Raw genomic sequence first — 23177 nt, 5'->3', positions numbered from 1 at the left:
CCCGTCCATTGTCTCGCACTCTATGGTTGCTCAATCATCACCACGCACATCGGTAGCAATACGAGAACTACATCACATACACAGGGCTGTCGTGGTTTTGTGAGCATTTGCGACCTTGCTACGTCCAACTAGCTCATCTAAGCCCTTGAAAATGGTCCTTTCACAGACGATCACATGACCGCAAGCACCAGTAGCAACAGTGAGTTGCTCCAACATATAAGATGTGCTGAACATCGTGTAGCAGTCTGAGAGGGTTCAATGTCAAAAAAACAGAAGCTCGAGCAGCTTCCCAAGTTCAGCTCTAAGTTCTATCCAAAGGAATTGCCCACAGCGGTGGCAGCTACCAAGTATGCGAAGGATGAGAACAAACCATACAACATTCTCCTCAACAAGGTAGAATCCACGGAAAAAGAAAGGTCCAAAATCAAACCGGCCAATTGCATTGCCCACTGGTTTGTCAGAGACTTCCGCACTTTCGACAACAAGGGCTTGTCTGAGGCAAGCAAGTTGGCTGCAAAAAACAAGTTGCCCTTGGTATGTTTCTGGGTCAATTGCAAGGAGATGACCAAGGCACACGGGAAGTCAAAGTTCCAGATGCACTATCGTGTGTTGAGCATGCAAAAACTACACAAGAAGTTGGCGGACTTGAATATTGCGTTTGTCACGATCAATGCTGAAACCAGGGCGAAGATCATTCCCTCAATTCTCGAGTTCCTACAGAAGCACAAGGTCTCTCACCTTTTCGTGAACCAAGAGTACGAAGTGGACGAGTTACGACTTCTGACTAAGTTGATCGATAAGGCCTTGGAGAAAGGCATCAACTTCCAGGTTTGCCACGATACGTGTGTCGTGCAGCCAGGTGAATTGGTCACCAAGTCCTCAGGTAAACAATTTGCCGTCTTCTCGCCATGGTACAGAGCGTGGGTAGATTACGTCAATGCCCATTATATCGACAAGGGCAAGATTATCGTCGATAGTCCTGTAAAGCAAGAGGTTGGCAAAGAAGACTTAATCAAGCAGGGCCACGGGCTTCCTACTATCAAGGTGGATGAGAAGAGATTCAATAAATACTGGAAGGACATTGGCGAAGATGATGCGTACGCCGCTTTGGAAAAATGGACAGAATCAGATGCCATCAAGAAATACGGCGACACAAGAAACTCCCTTGAGGGCGGTGCCTCCAACCTTGGTGTTCACATTTCTTCGGGCACACTTTCCCCTAGGACAATTCTTTGGATGTTGCATGAGAAGGAGTTATTGACAGAGGCAAACGAAACTGCCGCTCCAGGAATCACAGAGTACCTCAGACAGGTCTCGTGGAGAGATTTTTACAAGCACATTTTGTGCTTCTGGCCGCATGTTTCCATGTTCAAGCCCTTCCACTTGGAATATTCCGACTTGCCTTGGGAATACAACAAGGATCACTTTTTGAAGTGGCAGGAAGGCAACACAGGCTACCCTATTGTGGATGCTAGTATGAGAGCGTTAAAGGAAACAGGACACTTGAACAATAGGGGCCGTTTGATTGTCGCCAGTTTTCTCACCAAGCACTTGCTTATCGACTGGAGGTATGGAGAGCAGTATTTCATGTCTCAGTTGATCGACGGGGATTTCGCTTCAAACAACGGTGGGTGGGGTTTTTCTGCTTCTACTGGTGTCGACCCCCAGCCATACTTCCGTGTGTTTAATCCTGCGAGTCAGTCGGAGCGGTTTGACCCCAAGGGAGCCTTTATTAAGAAGTGGTGTCCTGAGCTCAAGGATATCGAGTCGAAGTTGATCCATGCTCCTTTTGACCACGCTAAACTGGCCCAACTTGCAAAGCAGAACAAGTATCCCGAGCCAATCGTCGACTATAAGATGGGCAGACAGCGGGCGCTAGACGTTTTCAAGGAAACCATGCAAAATGGAAAAGAGAAGCTCGAAGAAGAAGTTGACGACGCCGACGATGGAGAGTAAGCAAATGAATAGCTCTTTCTTTTTGTATAACTATGTATTTTAGAGATGCATTGCAGTCACAGACGAAGTAAGCCTTCAATTGGAAGAGTTGTCTGATTCAGATCATGACAGACGACACAAGTGTGTCGAAATTCTCTACCGCGCCATCCTCAGCTTCAGTAACTGCTCCATGGCAGTCGTAGACGAGCGACTGGTTCTTAAGATCGTATCTCATGTACCTTAACAGACTGATACTATCTTTGAACTTCTCACTCAAGGTGAGGTATTCGTGCTTTTTCTCGTCGTGAATCAGGCTCGTGAAGGAGTTTGGCGAAGTGAAATAGTCCTGGGAAATGAGGCAATTGGTGTTGTAAAGAGCATAGATTAAGGTGTCGCCATTGCTAGTAGTGTTCGATCCCAGGTCTGTTACACCCACTTGGGCAACTTTTAATTTTGGTATATGCTGAAGGCTTTCATGGAGTGTATCCATTTGGTTTCTGAAAACAGGAATCTTCAAGTACTCAAGCTGAGTGAGATTGGAAAGCCTGGCAAGCGATTCCGTCGAAAGAGAGCATTGTTTTTTCTTCTGGCCTGGAGAGACGTTGTTGTCTATAGTGTTGAAGCACACATCGAGATACCTCAAAGTTGGGGCGTGCTTCTCGAGAGCCTCAACCAATGGGTCCAAGTCAATCGGTTCACTGCCACGATAAAGGTACTTCAAATGGACGCTTATTTTCTCCAATCCCTTAAGAGCAGCAATGGATGAGATGATGCAGTTGTTGTAGTATAGCTCATTGGTCATGCTGATGTGAAGCAGCCTCAAAGAAGTGAGCTCGGGAACCAAAAGGTCCAAGAAAAGCTCTGCCGGAGCGTTGCGCCGAATGTACGCCGAGGAAGTGGAGGAGATGTAATTATGGGGCAAGACATGGTCAAACAAGATCTCCGTGCAATCCTCCAAAGCCAAGCTCGTGAGGCAGGCCAAATCCACGTAGTTCTTCAAGATGTGTGCGTCACACACAGACACAGAAATATCCCTAAGCTTAAGAGATATCAATTTGATTGGTGAGTCCAACGATAGCGAGTTGAACAACGACGAAATGTATGTGGGGGCGTCCAAGTAGATCAGCTCCTGGGTATTTGAAAGCACGGCTGAACAGCAGGGTGAAAGCGTTGTGGTGAACATACGGCTGCTTGGAGAAACCAGCTTCAGCACCGTAAGCGACGACAACTGCTCGGGGAAGCCCACGAGGTTGTACAAGTTCTTTTCGCAGCCAAAGTTGGAGATGTCCAAAATCTCCACGCTTTCAGGCAAGCTGAATGTGGAAAACGCCAGGGAAAACTGGAGATTACCTCTCACCTGCTGGACTCTTGAAGGCAACTGAGACATCAAATGGGCGTCCAAGGGCTGATGGACTGAGTACCATTGGAAAGAAGACAAGTTGGTCAACTTGGGGATTATTCCCGAGAGAAACCCGACCAACTCCACGTGGGGCATATCAGGAATGTTTTCCAGAGCCACTAGGTACTTAATATATTTGCACAAATGCACATTCTTCGAGAGGTTCTTCAAGAGCCTCGTTAGCGCATAGAGAGACCTCACCACCGTAGGGTAGCAGTCAAAACCGTATTCTTCGAACCATTTGTGGCGATTGACAAACGCCTGGAGCTCGTTTAAGTGCACTCGGGACGAGTCAAGCACTATGACCTCGTACATGAGCGGATGTAGCGTGTTGTACAACTCCAGACATGTCTTAGCGAGATTAAGCTTATCTTCCTGGGGTAGATATGAGGCAATGCGGACGATCACATCCGAGGGGAGCTGAAGCATGGCAGAGACATGAAGAACAGAAGAAACAGGAGAGGAAAAAGGGTAAAAAAGTGAAGACAGAAACCACAAAGTGTTTGCATTATATGCAACAGACCGTGGTGAAGCACCGATTTGCTCATTTGGGTGCAAAAAGGGCGGCGGTATCCGAGTCGGAGAGATCACGTGATTGAATGAGAGGCTGGGTCGGGTGTGTTCTCCATGGGAGTTTTGACGACGAGCGAGTCTGCTTCTTTGGAGACTATGGGCTAATAACTCGGAAGAAGTCTCAGATGATGTAAAGAGACCAGAGGCCGGAGTCGTACAGGGAAGACAGGGCCCAGAAGTGTAGTAGTTGTGGCTGTTGCACGTGATCTCGCGCACGTGCAATTCAATCAATCGCGTATTCAGGCACAATCACAGTCCCCCTGGCCGAGGTCCGAGAGTTTGGAATACGCAAAGCAGGTGCATCAAATGCAGCAGATGATCAATGCACATGTACAAACAGCAAGATGTAAATAAATTTGTGACGAAAAGAGTGGTATTTGGGAAAAATAATACGTTTGCATATTCATTGCTGATATTTTCGTTTGTGGTGTCCAGAAAGGGGAGAGGCCATATATGAATGTCGAAAATTGAAGCCTGACAGATTGGAAAAAGAAAGATTCTCATTTCAGACTCTTGGTGTTCATATTTTTTAATTCTTCTTTTCATACCCTGCTCGTGTGCTCTGTTTGGGTAGACTGCCACGTTTTGCAGCCATTTCGCACCTGGCAGTAGAAGCATTCTAAGCTTGTGCCAAAGTAGACAAATAGCACTACAGCAGCAGGAGCACTTTGATTTTTGTTACCAGTAGATGGTGTTTTGAGAAGTTCTCCGTGAGAATCTCTGATTATATCTAATCATACCCATTTAAGATTTGTAGGTGCCCTCACCCTGATCTTCATGTGCTTCTTTGCAATCAGAAGCTACCCTCCAAACAACACAAATGACTGAACAAATGATTCAGAGAAAGATTGAATATGAGTTTCATATTGGGAATGACAAATAGATCAACTTCATCATAGTAGCCGACTTTGAGTTGACCATATTTACCAATACTGTTGGATGGCATAGGTTGTATTGAGTCACAAGGGCTGCAATATCGTGGCCTGCTTCAAAATTAGAACTATTGTAGCATTTCTTGGAGGCAACCTAAGGTCTTCTTATCAATACTCATTTAGAATCTGAGAAGTTTCGTGGCTAGTTGCTAGTCTGGAAAAGCGTTGCATTTGGCAAACAATTAAAAACTTCGCAGCCATTTGAAGCTGGAACGGTGTAGTGATACTTTCGCTGGGTTTTGGCAAACTCCGATTTCTTCTTTGATAAATTAGGGGTTCTTTTGCGACTGCATCTTATCAAGTTCATGGAATCTTCACTAATTCCTCATCTGTGTTTCTTTGATGTGTGGGATATTTAGCCTGACGCCATGCCCCTGCATGCGACGCACAGAACTAGTGAGTATCGGACGGACCATATACACGTGACTATAGTCACCCGATCAGTAACGTTCTCAAAATTCACGCAGATGCAACTCACAGTGCAACAACCGAGGGAGGCAAAGACAGCGTAACCGCTGTCACTGAGTAGATAACAGAACGTAGAACAAAACTACGCAATCACCACAGATTCACAGCGCTTTCTTATTCTTTGCAAGCTTATTTTGCGTCCTTTTTTTTATCAAAGAGCTTGTCTGTTCTGGACTTCAAGTTCACTACGCTATTTGATGTGTTCAGTGATTGGCTGGTTCAGGGCATCGGAACGAGATCACGTGACCAGAGATGCCGTTGCCGTCACAAAGTGAAATTTCCAGATTTGAGGGGGGTCAGTTTGGAGCGTGTACTGTACACAGCACGGAACTGTCTCCTTAGATTTAGCATCCTTATGCCGTTTCCACATGAACCGGTGACCCCAGATAGCCCAAAAATTGATACACAGTCTACCGAATGACAATTTACCTTTATGACCAATTTTTCTACTTTGAGCTCCCGCTTTCAAGGGAAATTTAATGACGAATGGAGAGAGGCAATGTGCAACCATATGCAGTACACTCTTTTAGGAGAAGCGACAAGGCCATGCAATCGCCAACACAATCAGAATTAAAAAAATTAAAGAGCACCATCAAAGAGCCCTTGATTTCAAGCTCTAGTACCGATGTTCATACTTCATAAAACATATTATGGCCCATGCTAGGGCCGGTAGTGCTGTGCCCAAAAAAGAAATCACGGCGCCTATATGCACGCCTGACAAATATACCCATATCCGTCCCAATCTATAGGTTCGTTATCACTAATCCATAAGTTCACCCATATAGAGGGCCACTTCAGAAAGAGTATCGCCAGCTCCTCCTAGTGTTAGTGCACCGGCAGCCAATAAGAAAGCAGCCTCGCTTATCAACTTATATCTTTTTTAGCCAGTCTCACCTGGAGCTAGCAAATAGACAGATTAGCCAGTGCTTCAACTAAGGGAACTAAGTCACACTAATAACACAAATTCCCAGACATTCAGCTCCCAGTGCACCATCCCATTGCATGTTTAACACCTCCATTTTCGACAACGGCGGCTCGGGCCTGCTGGAACCTTCCCAGGATTTTCTAAATGTGCCCCAGCCCATAGATATTACTCATCAGAGACAACCCAGTATCTTCAACAACTCCCGTTTCCGCAGAGAGCTGATTGCCCACTCCCAGGGCATGGGCGGCGTTTCTTGGGGTTCTGTCACCATTGGCCTGTGGCTCAAGGACGAGGTGATGATGTACCAGAACCATCCAGGGGGTTCCAATAATGCCAACGGTGCCAATCTCCCGGGGAACCTCATAAACCCAAGAAGGGGCCTGTTTCGTATGAGCTCGGTGTCTCAGCCGGTAAATGCCGCCAGTCTCCACGCGGGAACGCTTTCGCCGCCAAACACAACGCTGTATCTCACCACATTAGAAGCAGACTACTGTAAAGACTACTCGTGCTGTGGACAGCTCTTGCCGACGCTCCACGACTTGTTGAGGCACTACGAGGAGGCACACATTCTGGCGTCGCCGCAACAGGAGGCAGACTCCCACTTGCTTGCGGCGCACCGCCAGAGAAACAACCTCAACAACATCCACAATGTCATGGAGACCGTTTCCACCACCGATGTGTTCTTGAACAACCACCATCACCAGCAACAGCATCAGCAACAACAGCAGCAGCAACAGGGCTCGTTACACCTTCCGGCAAGCCATTTTAATCTACAGAACCAGACGATTGCCCAAGGGTCCGTTTCTGGGTCGATATCCCATGCCGGCACCGGAAATGGTGCGCCCCACCACAACAACAGTAACCAGCATCAACAGAGGCATCTTCCGCCCCATAAGGTGAATCCTCAAGTGGCAGACGCCGACTCCGACAGCATGTATATTGACGATCCAGCTAGACACTTGTATGTGATGGAGAATGAAGAATATAAGCCTTTCAAGTGTCCTGTGATCGGCTGTGAAAAAACCTATAAGAACCAAAACGGCCTCAAATATCACCGTTTGCATGGCCACCAGAACCAAACGCTCAAAGAGAACGAAGACGGGACCTTTTCCATCATTGACCCTGAGTCCAACACCCCTTACCTCGATGGTGCCGGCATGGAGAAAGACAAACCGTACCGTTGCGAGGTTTGCGGCAAGAGATACAAGAACCTCAACGGGCTCAAGTACCACAGGGGACACACCACTCATTAAACCTTACGCCTCCCCTTTCATCCAGCAACCATTCACCACCCTATCATCTTTGCATTGGTTTTTTTTCCTTTTTTTTTTTTTTACGGTTAAACTGCATTACTACCACATCTACATCTACATACATGTGCCATCAGACGTTTTCTTCTATGCCCCGCAGGAGGGCGGGCAACTAGTCACTTTTATTTGGGATCTGCTTATTTGCTGTATTACGACTCTCCTTATTCGCTGAACTTGTCATTTTGTCTTTTTTAATTTTGTATCCATCGTTATCGTTGCTCCATTTTTTTTTTTTGCAACTTCCAATACACCCGTGCACCATCACTCAATTGGCCAACCCTACTATGTTTTTTTCCCTTCCCCACGATTCATGTGCAAACGTGCACCACAGAGCGTCCATGGCTACCCTTACTGATCGACTTTTAGCGTGGGCAGGCTCCGTGGCCACACGGTATGCTCGAGCTAGCTTGTTTATGACCCGGCAATCTCTCTATGGCGCCTCGCTTTTTTCGGCAATTGTCATGGTGCTTTTACCGATCTCCATTGTCACATACTTGAATTTCTACAAGATGTTGGTGCCTGTGGAGAGATTTGCCGTGCCAGCGTCTTTTTTCAAGGATACATCGGGCCAGGGCCTTCTGCCTGTTTTCAGCGAAATTGACCCTTCGTTGGCGTTGCCGTTTCTTCGACGGAACGCTGATCTTCGGTTTTCTGTGAGGATCAACTTGAGGGCCGTGTGTTTTGTTGAGCAGTCGTACCACCTTTTGCAATACGTGTTCAAGCTTACGCCGCAATTGATTCGAGAGAACAGCTTCATCATCAATTGCGATCTGAGATACATCTATGTCGACAGAAACAGTTGGATCCCGTACCACCTACGGTATTGGGTTCCTCCGGTATTTGTGGATATTTTCAAAACAGTGGAAGTAGATTGGCCATTGTTCTACAGTACGGGTGCTCAGCTTGTTGAATTGTTACGGGACCAACAGAGCTATCTCAAGTTTCTTGACACTCGGCCGATCATCATAGACAACTCACGAACATCGCTAGATTTCGTCATCGAGTGGGATGGCATTCGCTACTATCTTGTGAAGTACTACTTTCTCAGTCTTTTCATTGGCGTGTTGATATTTTGGGCGTCGAGTTCCTTCATATGTATGCTTTCTACAGTCTATTACTACAATAAGTTCAGCGAGGAAGAGGAAACCTCAGACACCTCAGAGAGAAAGCCATCAAGTTCAAAGTGACGGTCACGGGTTTACGAGAACAATAGATGTGTAACGATAATGAAATTTGAATTGTATGAGGTATCCATGTAAATAATTATGACGCATTGAGTAGCTTGAGCTCCGTGAAACTGTCAATCGGGAGGAACGGAACAAGTCGTTGGAAGTACTCCTCCTCGTTGATTTCCTTTTTCTTGGGAGATCCTTCAACATCCTCGCCAGGTATTGATGACATTGTGGCCATGTAGTTAGCTTGATCAGCCTCGATGGTGTGGAACAAAAAGCGCTCAAATTCTTCAACAATCAGATTCCACTCATTGATAGCTTTACCCAAACACTGCAATGACGCTTTGTTGGTGCACCAGTGGGTGATCTCCTTGACGAAGTGCTTCTTTTCACTCTCTTCTCCTTCGTCAAAGATCTCCTCATCAATAAGGTAGTTGTCGGTGCTTATGTAAAAAGGGTTGTAGATATCTGAATTGAGAAAGACAGAAACAGATGGGACCTTGACTGCCTTCGGTAACGATGAAGGCAAGTAGTTTTGTCCTTGCATGTAGAACTTTCCACTAATATCTGAAGCGTTTGCCTTTTGCATTTGAGTGAACTTATGAGCCAATACCTCATTATCGATAATAATATCGAATTTAAATATTGGACGAACAATTTCTGGAGGCACTTTCAAAAGCTCTGGCGGTTGAGTATGCTTTGAGGATCTCGATGAAAACGATGAGCTAGATGACGCAATGAAGTCAGACATGGACGACTCAGAGTCCGATGTAACAGAAGAGTCTGTAGACACTGAACGATGCGATGCTAGACTGGGACTTGAGTTTCTCGATGGGATTCTTGGAGAACTGGTTAACGAGCTGAATGACCGAGAATTGCGTTTCATATGCGTTGGCGGTTTTCTTTCAGCAAAAGTTTGTGGAGGCTGCAATCCCATGTTCGAGCCTTTGTCTTCCGTAGATAAGCCTTTGAAGAACTTGCTTAAGGAATTAATTAATGACCCGTTCTTTTGCGCCTTCCCGAGTGGGGTCATAGCTGGACTTATCTTTCCATTCTGCTGAGCTGGAGAGCTGGGTAAAGATGTGCAAGAGTAAATGGCTTCATCGAACACTTCATATGGATGCGTCTTTCTGAGGTCACTAGTTCTTGTTGCATTTCCTGTCAAGTAACTAGTTGCAATGTCATCGGGGCCCAAGTAAGTCAGAGCAGGGTTCAAAGGCAAAATCCCAAACTTTCGATTTACCATTGGGCTGTCCGGAGACAAGTTCAACTCCGGAGTTAGGAGATTCTTCTTTTGCTTCAAGGCATCGAACATGCCATCGAGCTTCACCTTACTTCTTCGCGTAGTTTGAATCGAAGATGAAGACTCATAGTTGTTTATGCCAATGACTCTCCAAACCAAAAGCCGCAAGAAATAAGATCTGACTATGGGGTTCCAATGTAAAAAGAATTTCATCCATACTTCTGTTGAGGTCAACCAGTTTGAAAAGTTCATCTTGATGCTCTCCAGCGGGTCCCTGAGCCAGCCCTTCAAATACAGAATCGATTGCGGCACTTCCACTTTGCACAATTGGTCAGGGATCCTGTCCCAGACGTTGAACAAGAATGCCATGCTTCTTTGTGTGATTTGAAGATGGTGGGTCTCGGAGAGCATGAGATAGACACAGCCTAACCAAAAATCCCAGTCAATATTACTCGTGTCAAAAACATGGGTTGAATGCACATGAACTAGACTGAGAATGAGCCCGTTTCGGTTGCAGTCATAAATACTGGTGGAGCGAGCAATATTCACAAACATCGAGTCTATAAAGCGGGTGAGATTGTTTGCGAATGGAATGGAGGAGAAACTGATATCTCTGGTGGTTTTGAGAATCTTTGAAATGCAAGTATAATTTGTATCGTTCGATTTGAACGGATACGAGTTGGACAGCTGAGGAACAGGCCCCGCTGTTGCCGGAGATGCTGGCAGTTTATTTGTTCGTGGCGGGGATGATGGCTTCGATGGACTTTGAGCAGACACAGGAGGAACGGTTCCCGCTGGAATTTCTGGATTCCTCATGTTGTGAACTATTCTGTTGATGGAGTACTCAAAAACCTGATAAACGTGAGTTGCAATGATATAGAAACCAGGAAGCACCGCAGGCAACACCTCCCTGTTGCGGTTGGCATTGGCCAAGAACATATCGGCAAGGCTGATGTAATGACGAAAAAAAGAATTGAAGATATCGCTATCTGAACAAGACCATTTACGTACCCAGACGCCGCTAGGGTCACGAATGCCCTTGACGGGATGAGACGGCGGTGGGATCGAGTTGATTACCCCCTGCTTCGCCTTGGGAACATTATCTAGGCCCTTAAAAGCGATGAGATGCGATAGGTGTTTGGGGAATGCGGCCTTTGCGTCCGCTACCTCACTTGTAGAAGGCTCTTCACAGTACGACACCAACGCCAGCACCAGAGCCTGCTTGACATTGAGCAAAAACAACAAGGCATTGCAAACATGGGGCAAGTTGAAAAAAGCATATGCGAAAACCTTGCCCACAAATGCACACATAGAAATGGGCACGATCTTCAACGATTGCACCCGGCGCACACAGAAATCTAGCGTATCCGCTAGACACGAAGAGAACACCGCCAGAGCCTCAGAATCGGCAGATACCCATTCTCGTAAAGCCATGATGCGAGATATGCACTCTAAGTAGGCATTTCTGTCCAGAGCAGACACCGGGGAGGTCTGGTTCTGAGACACCAAGGCCAGAAGCAACAGGCGCCACCACTTGCCCAAGATAGACGTTGAAACGGAGCAAAAACTGGCGTAGAGCTTCAGGGACGGCAGAAAGGTTGATTCTAAAGGCGGGTGCAGGCGAAGAAACGGGAGCAACACGGTTCTAAGCAAGTTGGCCTTTGTCACGGAGTTGTGCTTGGAGCTGAACTTCGACAAGGCAAGCTCGAGCTTCTTGTACTGTTTCAAGAGCAACTTGATCAGGCGGTCGTCGTCGGGAGACGGCTTTTGCAGGGCCAGAGCGTCGTGATGCTGTTTCGGCAGAAACAGCATCGCCAGAGCCGAGCCGTCGGCCGTGTAGGTGCTCTGAGACGCCAACAGCGACAGCAGCCTTGCCAGACGCAACAGTTTGCGGCGACTCAGTGAGGAGGACCGTATGATGGGCATGGGGCCAAGGGGGGGAGCGTGAGCTTGTTAGACTTAGGCGACAGGAGTGGGAACTAGGAAGCGATTTTCAACAGACAGTACAAATTGGCAGGACGGGAATTGGAAAAAAAAAGGTCAACGAAGGAGCAAAGCGACGGATTTCAAAGTCAACAACCGAGAGTCCCGACTTCGGCTAGTGCTGGGAAGATTCAAAGGTGTTTGGCACAAGTGAGGATGGTAAAACACGCCAGTAAGCTTAAGCGAGGGACAGGAGCACCGAAACAGTGAAGAAGAAAGATGTTCTGAAATAAAAAAAAAAACGAAATGGATGACCCAAAGGATTAAAGGAAAACTGACAAGCAAGCAGGCGAAGAAAAGAAGTGAAGCAAAGAAGCACCCGGCAGCAGATTGCTGGTGATAACCAAACACCACTGTAGCGGTACAGGTCCAGCAGGCGGCAGGCAGGCAGGCAGGCAGGCAGGAAGCTAAAAAAAACAAAAGAAAGTGAGAGTGAGGCGAGTCGACAGGAGAGACAGGGTCGAAGCTGTGCGGAAGACGAAGAAGAGAAAAACGTTGGAGGAATGAAATTGAAGGAGATATAATAAGGTTGAATTTGTACCAAAAAAAAAGAAAAAAAAAGGAAAAGATTATTAGAGTAAGAATGCTCACTTGAGCTGAAGCTCGTGGCATCGCTGTGGATATTGGCTGGTGGCTTGGGGGCATCTGGAGGTGGCCCTGGCCGCCCAAAGGAGCTCTGAGAGGCCCAATTGAGAAGCGGGTGCGAAGTGGGCAGGGCAGGCACAGAGAAGGAAGGAGAAGAAAGTAAGGAAAGCAGCATAAGAAAAGAAGCAAAGCAAGAAAAAAAAGAAAAAGGTAAAAAAAAAGAAAAAAAGAAAAAGAGGAAGAATAAAGCAAGCAAGATAAAGCCAACTTGACAGTAAAACCCCTCACGTGGAAAGAAAGCCAAAGCTCAAGTGTCATCGCTGGAGCTCATCCTGGCTGCGAAATCGGCAGCCTCAGGAAGCGCAGGCGCCTGGCGGCAAGCCCACGGAGGGAGCGGCAGGCAGAAACGAACCAGAGAGAGCGTCAGGGAGAGAGACGAAAAACACAGAAAACGAAAAACGGCAACGTCTCTGTGCATTTGATGACCAGAGCAAATGGGCAATTGCAACTGAGGCAATCGAGGCAATCGAGGCAATTGGGCTATTGGAACAATTGCATTTTGTAACTTGGCCAATTTTGTAACTGGGGCATCTGAGGCAATTTTGTAACGTGGGCAGCCTGGTGTTCTGCCGGGCCCACATTGTGTGGTGTTTGCGCCCTGGGCCGATCGTGTGCGCGGTGGTGGCTGAGACACCCGTCAATGAGCCAATGGAAGGGGGTCAGCGGGTGGAAAAAAACTCAAAGGAGGCTCTCACAAGGACAGTTTGGTATGAGGTCATGAAGCTTGATGTGGGGGATGTTTATACGAGATCGGACTGAGATCAAGGAAAGAAGGTGGTGTGGTTGTGGTAGTGGTACATTTGTTCATTTATTTATTTATTTACTTTCTTTAATATATTTTCGCAGCCATTACCGGGCCAGCCGATGCTCCTGGGCCAAGTCCAACTCATGCTTCCCTCAATCGTTGTCTCATGTTGTTTCTATAAACGTTTCTCCTCGTCTTCGCTGTTCATCTCTGACAGAACTTCTTCTCCAACGCTAAGCCTAAAGCTTTTCCGCCTTGCTTGCTCTTGCCTCATCGGGTGCTCAGATTCCTGTTTGAGACACACAGTTCGCACACATTTGGACCCGAGGATGAGATAATGGGAACGAGATGTGATGGTCGAAATAAAGCCTGCAATGGTTCCATTGACGATAATCCTGTAGTTCTTAGAGAGCCTTTGAAATTGTCAATTCTTGCTCGGTTTTTGTAAGCGGCTGGAATCTGGCTGGTGTTGACCTCCGATGGTAACCTTTGAACTTGTCTTACCTTTACCGCTGCACTTTTGTGCTTCTTGCTCTTGACACCCTTTGTTATCTCTTGCGTTATCTGCTGCTCTCCAAAAAATGAAGGACTCGTATTCCTTAACGTCTTTGTGGCCGCTTATCCTTGCTGCTTATCTGTTTCTCTGCCGTTTGCTTGTGTTCTCTACCTGCTGTGATTACTTAGTGTATGGATTGGTTATTGTTGAGTCTAAGATGAGACATGGGCAAGCGAAGACCTTTCTATGTACAGACTGTTTCGCTTTGTCTATGTATGTATTGGTATGAAGGAGTATGTAGAGAGGCTTGTTTACAATAGGTGTCTCATTATCTACAGATAATGTTGGACATTTTCAAGTTGGGTCGGGTAGGACAATTACAAAGGGCAGAATTGATCGAAGGAGGTAACATTTTAACAGAGTTGCTTGTGGGTGACTATCAATGAAATTGTTTCTCATGGTCCTGGAAACTATTCAATTTTTTTTTAACTTTGAAATGAAGTTCAGCCCGTTTGATTCTGAATGATAAAAAAAGAACATTCACCAAGATTCTTCCTTCAATGGACTGTTCTTTTTGAACGTCAACACAGGTTTTCCCAATTATTCTTGTCTTGAGGGCTGTCGTAGCTGCAATAGCTTTAGTGATCCGAAAATGAGTAATGTGTAATCAAAATCACATTATGCTGGCAAACAGGTATAGTTCAAGCAGACTGAACGCAATTGAATACGTTCATTTTGTACAATATGTCTATTATACAATAGTATCGGCAAATATTCTAGAGACTGTTCATCCAACTGACACCTTTTTTGGCTAAAACCCAGCTCTCTGGCTTTCCAGAAAGAACCCGGTAAGGAATCGGAGAACCACTCAAAGAGTAGTAGTTTCGAGAAAAAAAGAATCTAAAATTCTCCAATACAATAGTATGTAACTTGGATATCAGCACATCGGTTCTTTAATGTCCAGACAAGAGAATCAGCTGTACCAAGCAAGTAAGTGATCTCACTGTATTACAAAATCACGACTACGTATCCACAATGAATACTTTGCACAACCTAAGTACAATGTTAGGCTCATCCGAAGTCACTTATAGTGTCTCGTAATGGCTGCAAATATCACCAGATCGGTACCAAAATTTTCACCAATCTTTGCGCAATCTCTGGGCGGCAAAACCGTCTACAATTCACAAGAAAGGCAGTTAATTGTGCCTCTAATACTTCGTCACCCTCAATAAGTAATCTTCACCATTCTTCATCACTTGCCATACATTTACCTCATATCATCAACACATGTACCTTCGATGTACTTCCATGCATTTGGCTGCGAAATCTACCATTACAGGCGCCCGTGTAAGTTACACAAAAGTTCCACAAATTCTCATAAAAATCACATTATCACACTCAGCAGTACCTAATAAACATATCAGAACCCCTGAATACTCAGTTTTCCAAGCCCAACGTCTATCTACCCATGTCCCCTTCACTTTCCCCTGCCTACCCATATACCGGAATAGGTCGCAAGACATAATCTCACAGATTATTAGCCAATCTAATCTGACAACTCTTATTACTACCACTTCGTCTTCGCCATGGAAATCACTCCCTACGAGACCACTCGGTCAAGGTCACGTTCTCGGTCGAGAACCAGAAACTCGACCGCTAACTCTCGCTCCACGCTGGCTACAAGAAGACCCTCGTTGGGTCTGAGGAGATCACTCTCGTCCTCGTCGTTGGCTAGTCTCACGCTAACGCAGCAGCATTTCGAGCATGGAGCAGAGATGACGATTCCCCTGGTGCTGGTGACGCTAGATAACACGTTGCCGTTGGATTTTTTCAAGCAGGAGCTCATTGCCCTCATTAGAGCCCTCAGGATCAGCAAATGGCACAAGAAGCACTTGACCGTGCAAAACGTTGTGGTGACTCGTATCTCGGGAGCACTTACCAACAGCATATACAAGGTGGAGTTGAAGGACCCCGTGACCTCTGCGCCGTCGTTGTTGTTGAGAGTGTACGGTAAGAACGTGGAGTCGATCATTGATCGTGACTACGAGCTAGGGATCTTGGTGAAGCTTTCGCCCAAGAAAATCGGGCCCAAACTTTTGGGAATCTTCTCCAATGGCCGCTTTGAGCAGTTTTTGGAAGGTTTCGTCACGATGACCAAGGACGATGTGCGGAGCCCGGTGATTTCCCAGATGATTGGGCGCAGAATGAAGGATTTGCATTACAAAATTGATTTGGACGAGAAGGATCGTGCTTGCGAGCTTCCGCAGGCGTGGATTCAGATCTTCAAGTGGTTGGGCAATTTCGAACGGGACTTCTTGCCCATGTATAAAGAAAGCGAAATCACCGATATTTTGCTTTTGCCGTGGCCCCAGTTCAAACAATTGCTTCATGCTTACAAGGACTGGCTCTTTGCCAAGTATGACCAGGCAAGATTCTCCGAGAACTACAAGTTTTGCCATAACGATACCCAGTACGGCAATTTGCTTTTGAGAAACACTTTTGACCCCGAAGAGGTGATACAGCCTGCGCCCGAGGGCAGCATGATCAGCACCACCAACAGAAGAGACAATGACTTGGCAGTGATTGATTTCGAGTACTCTGGTGCAAACTTCCCAGCATTTGATATCGCTGATCACTTTGCCGAGTGGATGTCAGACTACGCTGACGAGAAGCAGCCTCATGTTATCCACGAGGAGGCGTATCCAAAACAGGAGGAGATCATCAACTTGATCAAGTCGTACATTGAGTACGACTTCAGGATCCCTACATCCAACTTAAAGACAATAAGCAAACCTTCAATTAATGAGTCGGACGTGCTGCAGATGCAAGAATACGAGGTGAAGAAGCTCTACAATGAAGTGATATTGTGGCGGTCCACAGTTCAGTTCTTCTGGTGCATCTGGGGACTTCTTCAAAACGGGCCACCTAAATCTACCGACGCATCGGCTTTAGGGTCTAACTCCGAAGAGAAGGGTGTTACAAGTACCTTTAAAATCACCACGGGTATCGACGCCTTGAGTGTCGACGACATCGCCGTGGTAGATGACGACGAGATAATTGCATCCACCGACGACGAGTTTGACTACCTTAAGTACTCGCAGCAAAAGGCTGCCTTAATTGTCGGCGACATGATCTCGTTCGGGCTTTTGAGCATCAACGACATCCGCCCCGAGCACCACAATCTCATCAAGTTCCTCGACACACGCACATTTGACATTTAGATGTCGCAGACGTGAGAGACATTGAGTAGCAAGACGCTCGTGGGTGTATCACTAGACCACGTCTAAATATGTTTCATAGATCTCTGTATATAATCGGTTGATCGAATCAACAGTGCATTGACTCTGGGGTCCCATCAGTAGTAGTGCGCACTCAAAGTAGACCCTCAATTATCAACACTTTCAAGCCAACCTGACCCATCCAAATGCTTTCCTTCAGAACCGCAGGTTACAACGGCTACGGCGTGCGATACTCACCTTTTTTCGACAACAAGCTTGCGGTGGCCACAGCAGCCAATTACGGGCTCGTGGGAAACGGGAAACTCTTTGTTCTATCGATAGACCCAAGCGGCCAGATCCACAACGATATCGCATGGGAAACCCAGGATGGGCTTTTTGATACTTCTTGGAGCGAAATTAACGAAAACCAGCTAGCTGTGGCTCTGGGAGACGGTCTGGTGAAGCTTTTCGACGCCAAAGTGCCGCAATTCCCTGTGATGAACTGGAAAGAGCACCAGCGAGAGGTTTTCTCTGTCAATTGGAATTTGGTTGAAAAACAGAATTTTGTCACGTCCTCGTGGGACGGTAACATCAAACTCTGGGTTCCTTCGAGACAACAATCGATGCTCACGTTGAGTTCAAAAGTGGACCATAGTGCCAAGGCTTCCAACTCGCAGCCGGCGCCTCCAACAAGCCATAAACAGGGCCAGGCCGCCTTCAACACAGCTCAGTGTGTTTACAACGCGACATTCTCGCCGCATTCACCGCTGACGATCATCAGTTGCAATGGGTCGTCGCATGTTAATATATGGGATATTCGTGCTCCGCAGCCGCTCCAGCTTGACTTTGTAGCTCACGGCGGACTCGAGGCGCTATCTTGTGATTGGAACAAATACAAGCCCAACATTGTAGCGTCTGCGGGCACGGACAAGTCGGTGAGGGTGTGGGATTTGCGAATGATAGCTAAACTCGATAACCTAATTCCGGGCCAGCCTCTGCCAGCATACCACTTACGTGGCCCGACTCCACTTAACGAGTTGCTAGGGCACGAATTTGCCGTGAGAAAGGTCGTTTGGTCTCCCCACCTGGGCCAGGAACTACTTTCCACGTCTTATGACATGACATCCCGGGTTTGGATCGACCAGCTGGACGACAAGGCTCGCTTTTTGCATAATGGTGGTAGCGGCTGCAAAGGTGTGATGCGACAGCACCGTGAGTTTGTTTTGGGTTGTGACTACAGTCTCTGGGGAGATCCGGGGTGGTGTGCAACCACGGGTTGGGACGAGATGGTGTACATCTGGGACACGAAGAGGGTTCCACCAAGGTGATAACAAATTGATTATGCTCTACAAAAATCAATGGATGATATTTATGAGGTTCTTTAGTCGATGCATACGTCCTGACTACAAGGTTTAGAAACAATTGATCTCAACTTAGACGAAGGTCGGTTCGTGACGCTTTCACCTCGTTCAAGCCACACTTCTTGAAATACTTAGCTATTTCATGCCTACAAATTGATATGTTATACGGACCGTCGGGCTTTATATAATCAGACAACTGGAAGGCTCAAAATTAGAATTGGAACTAACAGCGACATTAATTTGCATGGTCTTCTTAGACAAGTAAAGAAACAGTATTATAAGTGTGAGATCCTCAACATCTTGATTGAACAAAGTCCATTTCGGTTCGAGTATAGTGAGAAGCACTTTTACTTGACTGCAAAACTCATGGGGTGATAATGAGTTCTGAGGGGATAAACTAGAATTAAGTTCAAACAAGATATTGATCTTTAGATAGTGTGAGGTTAACGCAAGGAACTTCCATCACGGTGAGTCTATCAAATTAGCCATTCTTAAAGGACAAACATCAATGAGATTATGAAGTACGATCGTTGTCAATTGAAGAGAGACCATAGATCAATACTACAACTCCATTGCTGCCTCTGGAAGTGGATCGGGAACCGTTTACAATGTTGTATGCGATAAATCAACGCCACTCTGTTGAAAATCAAGTAGAAGTGTAAAGAGTCGTTCATTGATAGTTGAGGCAAGTTGGAGTGATAGGAATCTTGCTTTTGTAAGTGAAGCAAATCGTATAGTGGATTGGCCCGTACGGAGCCATCCTCAAAAACAGTAATCTGACCTTCCAGTATGTTTCTTCGAAGACTGGCACCCACGAATGAGAAAAAATACAAATCAGAATAATATCAATATCGATGGAATAACGAAGCCTTCTTACTGCTTGGCGAGTTGTACAGTAGTTGTACTACAGCTGATGGATGTTGACACTCCACGATGCACCATATATATGCTTCTAGACTTGAAAACAAGTTTCTGCTTCAACCTAGAGTCACACAAAACCCAAGGAGCATCTATCGCCTTTTGCAAAGGAGCTCTTATAACTTTCTCAGTGATTTCTAAAAGATGGTCTGTTTGTGGCTTCATCTCAAAAGATTGTCAACACCTTACCCCCTCCTCCTCTTCCCATAAGGAGATTTACCGAACACACTGATCATTGCCTGCTATGTGTGATATGTCATAATCTCCCCAAAGCCTTCAAAATTCTTCCCTTCACCAACCGCAACCAGGCACCAAGACCATACCATCCTGCACCTGGTTTAATGTCTTTTCCCAAAGAGGCAGGCGTCTCCTGCGCTGCTGTTATCAATTTCCTCTTTCGGGAAGTCTAATAGGCACCTGGTGCATACGCTTGTTTACCTATTGACATTTGCAGCCATTTTTTCTTGCTCAAACCGTTTTGCAAAAAGGCCCCTTTTATATAGGTCATACTCTCCAACACCTTTGCTATCACATCCAGAGACCTTCTTCTTCAACCTTTCCCCCCTCCATGGACTCCAATCTCGTTATTCTCTCGTTGGAGCATTCCTACTTGGTAAACCCGCTGGCTGGGTTATTCGAGTCCGACTTTGGCCTCTGGCAGAGCCTGGCTGCTTACACTCCCACGTTGATTCCATGTCCCTCTCCCAATGTCAGAATCATGGACAACATGGCGCCTTTGAGGAATACAGTAAGGAAACTCAACCATAACGGAATGGACGACGTGAACCACGTCAAGTTGGTCGAGCCACAGCTTTCCAATCAGCTCATCACCATTCTGATAAACGGGCTGGAAACATTCATAAATATCTCAAGGATCGAGCTATTGCGCACTTACTTCAGGGTGGACGTTAAAAAGATTGCCCTTTCTGATGCTGATTTTGCTCAGATAGGGCCGGAATTCGTGCTGAGAATCGAAGCGATAGCTACAAAATGCCAGGTGGAGATCATGATCAGCGACAAACATATCGACTTTAAGAACTTGCAGGCTTCGGCGGTCCCACTCACCGATTCGCCCTTCGCCTTGTACATAGCAGGGCCAACGGAGAATCTTAGGGTGGCAGAAACAGAGTGCCGAATTTTGGTTGACGCCTCGTTGCATGGGTTTAAAGTGCACAGAATCGGGGTGCCCTTATCTTTACTTCCCGGTTTGGGAGGAGTCAACTTCGCCAACTTTGGCGAGGTTGCTCGCCAGCTGAATGTGAACATATACTTGCCAGCTTTGATGCCTTTTAACTTCAACTGCAAGGTGGCAAAGACAAACGAGGACTCCTATATATGGATTACGTCTAGAAGGATTCCCGAAATTCTTTTGGCAAAACGCATTATTCTGGACTTGATCGCAACGGTAGACTCGAGAGTGAACTCCAAAGCAAATTTGTATTTGCAGGAGATCGAGCTTTCCAAGGACAAGCTTGACATCATCACTTTATACTCGGAGAGAGACATCCTGTCGCTCATGCTTCAGCATGGCACCTTCATTCTGATACCAAGCCTTGGAGAAGCTAGGAACAACAGGGTTGTTGTCCAGGGTCACAGCGTGGAGGAAGTCAAAAAGACCATTCAAGAGATCAGCAACCTCAGTTGCAACTACTACAGCTTGGATATCAAGTTTCCTTCAAACTTTAGATCTGTCGATTTTGAGTACTATTTGATCAAGCTCATTAACGTCCGCAAGACATGCATTCTCACGTACAATTGCAACGGAATGAGCATTGTTGGCTTCAAGAGTGAGGTTCGTCTGCTTCTCAAAGATCTCATTGCAGGATTTCAAGCCAGCTGTTTATTTACGGAAGAAAGCAATACAGACGAGTCTTCGAAGTTCCGCTTCTCAGTAAGCATGGAGCTCCGCAATGAGCACAGAGAATTTCTTAGTGGTAAAAAAAACGGCAAAGTCATCAAGATTTTGAACCAGCTCAACCACATGCCCCAAATCAGATTCAAGCCTCATAACGAGTACAACTTCACCATTTGCTCATCTATTGCAGTTGCAGCGGGAGTCAAGAACAGACAGCTTTCTTCCGTGTTTGATATTTTACTGAAAAGCGTTTCGCTCATTGAAATGGAGTTGCCAGCGGAAATGGAGTTCAACATTCCTGAGGTTTTCCATAAAAGCATCATCGGGAACGGAGGCTCCATTATTCAGTCGATCATGAAAAAATACAATGTATTCATTAAGTTCTCGAGCCTGAGGAAAAATCCTGACAAAAATAACGACGACAGAATATTGTATTCCTTCAGAAGAGACAACAATGTGTTGATCAAGTGCCCAATGAAGAACCTGAAGAATATCGTGTATGTGAAATACGAAATCGACCAATTGGTGGCCCAATGCTGTCTGAACACATTGGCCCAGCTGCGTGGGATGTCCGCCATCTATAACAGCGTCGGATTCAGGCTTTTGAAGAGTCACTACAGAATGCTTATTCGGAGACAGGGCCAGAATCTCCGGTTTGTCAACGACTTGGAGTCAGACTTCAGCACCTACATCGACTTCCCAGCTTCTCTAGACTCGTTCAAAGGCGAGAATTACCATTTGTTGGCGATCAAGGGCAACGACAGCAGGCCTCACCAGTGTGCGATGAAGTTGGCATCGATGCTTCCACAAACGTGGGAGTTCCAAGTGACATTTACTCTTGGGAAGTTCGAGAGCACCTTCAACGAGAAAAACGAGGATATCAGGGAGAAAATCATCATCCCATTCAGACTTCTTTTGGATGTAGAGCTTTCATGGAACGCCAACCCCATCGATCCAGAAACAAAGGAACCACTCCCATACCACCAAATCTTCTTGAGCTCGTTTGACGTGGCCAAAGCCCAAAAGGCCATTGCTGACTTGACAATCTTCCTCAGAGACCAGCGCTTCCTCATCTTGGACAAGCAGGAATTGCACTTCGATCCCATCCTCCCTTCGGTGATGCTCCCACCAACACCAATGGCATCTCCCGCCCACTCCCCCGTTCGGTCTCCCGTGAGATCGCCCACGAGATCTCCCGAGCGCTATGTAGACGTTGCCATGGACTACGCACGGTCTCCCACGAGATCGCCAGTGCGGTCGCCTGCTAGATCGCCCGTACGAAGTTACACGAGCGAATTCAGCGGGTCCCCCAGAGGATCCCCCAAAAGAACGCCAACGAGGCCTCCACAAATGCAACCGTTGCGGGCCATCACCAACCAGCCCAACAACGTCAGCGCCATGAAAAAGATACCCAGTCTTGCGGCCCCGCTAGCCCCAGACATGCGCAATTCCCAGTCCAATTGCTGGTAAGTAACGAATCATGACAAGAGATTGAGAGTGTAAAGGATAAGAATTACAGTGTAGGAAGAGCTTGGTAAAGAGTAATGTGTCGTTATTGTTCTTTCCATTGCAAAGGATGGCAATCAAGGTTCTTTGTTTCAAGAGGTAGCTCCACAAACCGCAATGGCTGCAAACCAGATGCGGTGAAGTAATAGACCTTGCAGGGCCAAGCGGTGGAGGGAGAGTGAATTTCGATACGTATTGAACAGCTAAAAGAAGTACCATAAACAGTGAACAAAGAATCGAATGAACAAAGAAGCACACTTCAACAAACAAAAAAAAGTATAAAAAATAAACTCTAGTAAATTTACAGGAAAACAAATACCCGCCGGGCTTTAGTCAAACGACATTTTTGTGTTCTCTCTTGTGGACCGAGCGCTCCGAAGGCTGGGGTCGGAATTGGGCAGCAAAAGCCCAACATTCGGTGCCTCCCTCTTGCGAGCCGAGCGAAGCGAAGCTGAGTGAGACATGGCTACACAAAACTTTCAGCAAGAGCAAT

General features: G+C 46.4%; 8 protein-coding genes across 8 annotated transcripts; 6 read left to right on the top strand and 2 right to left on the bottom strand. All coding sequences in view use genetic code 12, as the record gives it.

Annotated features, from left to right (window-relative positions):
* Nucleotides 1-258: 258 nt before the first annotated feature.
* On the top strand, nt 259-1956 carry CJI96_0005465 (deoxyribodipyrimidine photo-lyase PHR1; the record flags this gene model as incomplete). The annotated part of the gene is made up of 1 exon (XM_029036464.2): nt 259-1956. One exon carries the CDS (start codon nt 259-261, stop codon nt 1954-1956), a length of 1698 nt encoding a protein of 565 aa, XP_028889355.2.
* A 97-nt stretch (nt 1957-2053) lies between these two features.
* Nucleotides 2054-3763, bottom strand: CJI96_0005464 (uncharacterized protein; the record flags this gene model as incomplete). Its single annotated transcript, XM_029036463.2, has 1 exon — nt 2054-3763. One exon carries the CDS (start codon nt 3761-3763, stop codon nt 2054-2056), a length of 1710 nt encoding a protein of 569 aa, XP_028889354.2.
* Nucleotides 3764-6309: 2546 nt separating this feature from the next.
* SFP1 (zinc-coordinating transcription factor SFP1) lies at nt 6310-7485 on the top strand (the record flags this gene model as incomplete). Its single annotated transcript, XM_029036462.2, has 1 exon — nt 6310-7485. One exon carries the CDS (start codon nt 6310-6312, stop codon nt 7483-7485), a length of 1176 nt encoding a protein of 391 aa, XP_028889353.1.
* A 518-nt stretch (nt 7486-8003) lies between these two features.
* On the top strand, nt 8004-8729 carry CJI96_0005462 (uncharacterized protein; the record flags this gene model as incomplete). Its single annotated transcript, XM_029036461.2, has 1 exon — nt 8004-8729. One exon carries the CDS (start codon nt 8004-8006, stop codon nt 8727-8729), a length of 726 nt encoding a protein of 241 aa, XP_028889352.2.
* A 76-nt stretch (nt 8730-8805) lies between these two features.
* Nucleotides 8806-11883, bottom strand: CJI96_0005461 (uncharacterized protein; the record flags this gene model as incomplete). Its single annotated transcript, XM_029036460.2, has 1 exon — nt 8806-11883. One exon carries the CDS (start codon nt 11881-11883, stop codon nt 8806-8808), a length of 3078 nt encoding a protein of 1025 aa, XP_028889351.2.
* Nucleotides 11884-15412: 3529 nt separating this feature from the next.
* Nucleotides 15413-17047, top strand: CJI96_0005460 (bifunctional choline kinase/ethanolamine kinase; the record flags this gene model as incomplete). Its single annotated transcript, XM_029036459.2, has 1 exon — nt 15413-17047. The coding sequence occupies one exon, from the start codon at nt 15413-15415 to the stop codon at nt 17045-17047; it is 1635 nt and encodes a 544-aa protein (XP_028889350.2).
* A 203-nt stretch (nt 17048-17250) lies between these two features.
* On the top strand, nt 17251-18372 carry PEX7 (Pex7p; the record flags this gene model as incomplete). Its single annotated transcript, XM_029036458.2, has 1 exon — nt 17251-18372. One exon carries the CDS (start codon nt 17251-17253, stop codon nt 18370-18372), a length of 1122 nt encoding a protein of 373 aa, XP_028889349.2.
* Nucleotides 18373-19891: 1519 nt separating this feature from the next.
* Nucleotides 19892-22648, top strand: CJI96_0005458 (uncharacterized protein; the record flags this gene model as incomplete). Its single annotated transcript, XM_029036457.2, has 1 exon — nt 19892-22648. One exon carries the CDS (start codon nt 19892-19894, stop codon nt 22646-22648), a length of 2757 nt encoding a protein of 918 aa, XP_028889348.2.
* Between the last annotated feature and the right edge of the window lie 529 nt (nt 22649-23177).

This window comes from Candidozyma auris, chromosome 7 (genome assembly GCF_003013715.1).
Source record: "Candidozyma auris chromosome 7, complete sequence".
NCBI lineage: Eukaryota > Fungi > Ascomycota > Pichiomycetes > Serinales > Metschnikowiaceae > Candidozyma > Candidozyma auris.
Note: the sequence above shows the minus strand (reverse complement) of the source record. Positions and strands in the feature narration are given on the sequence as shown.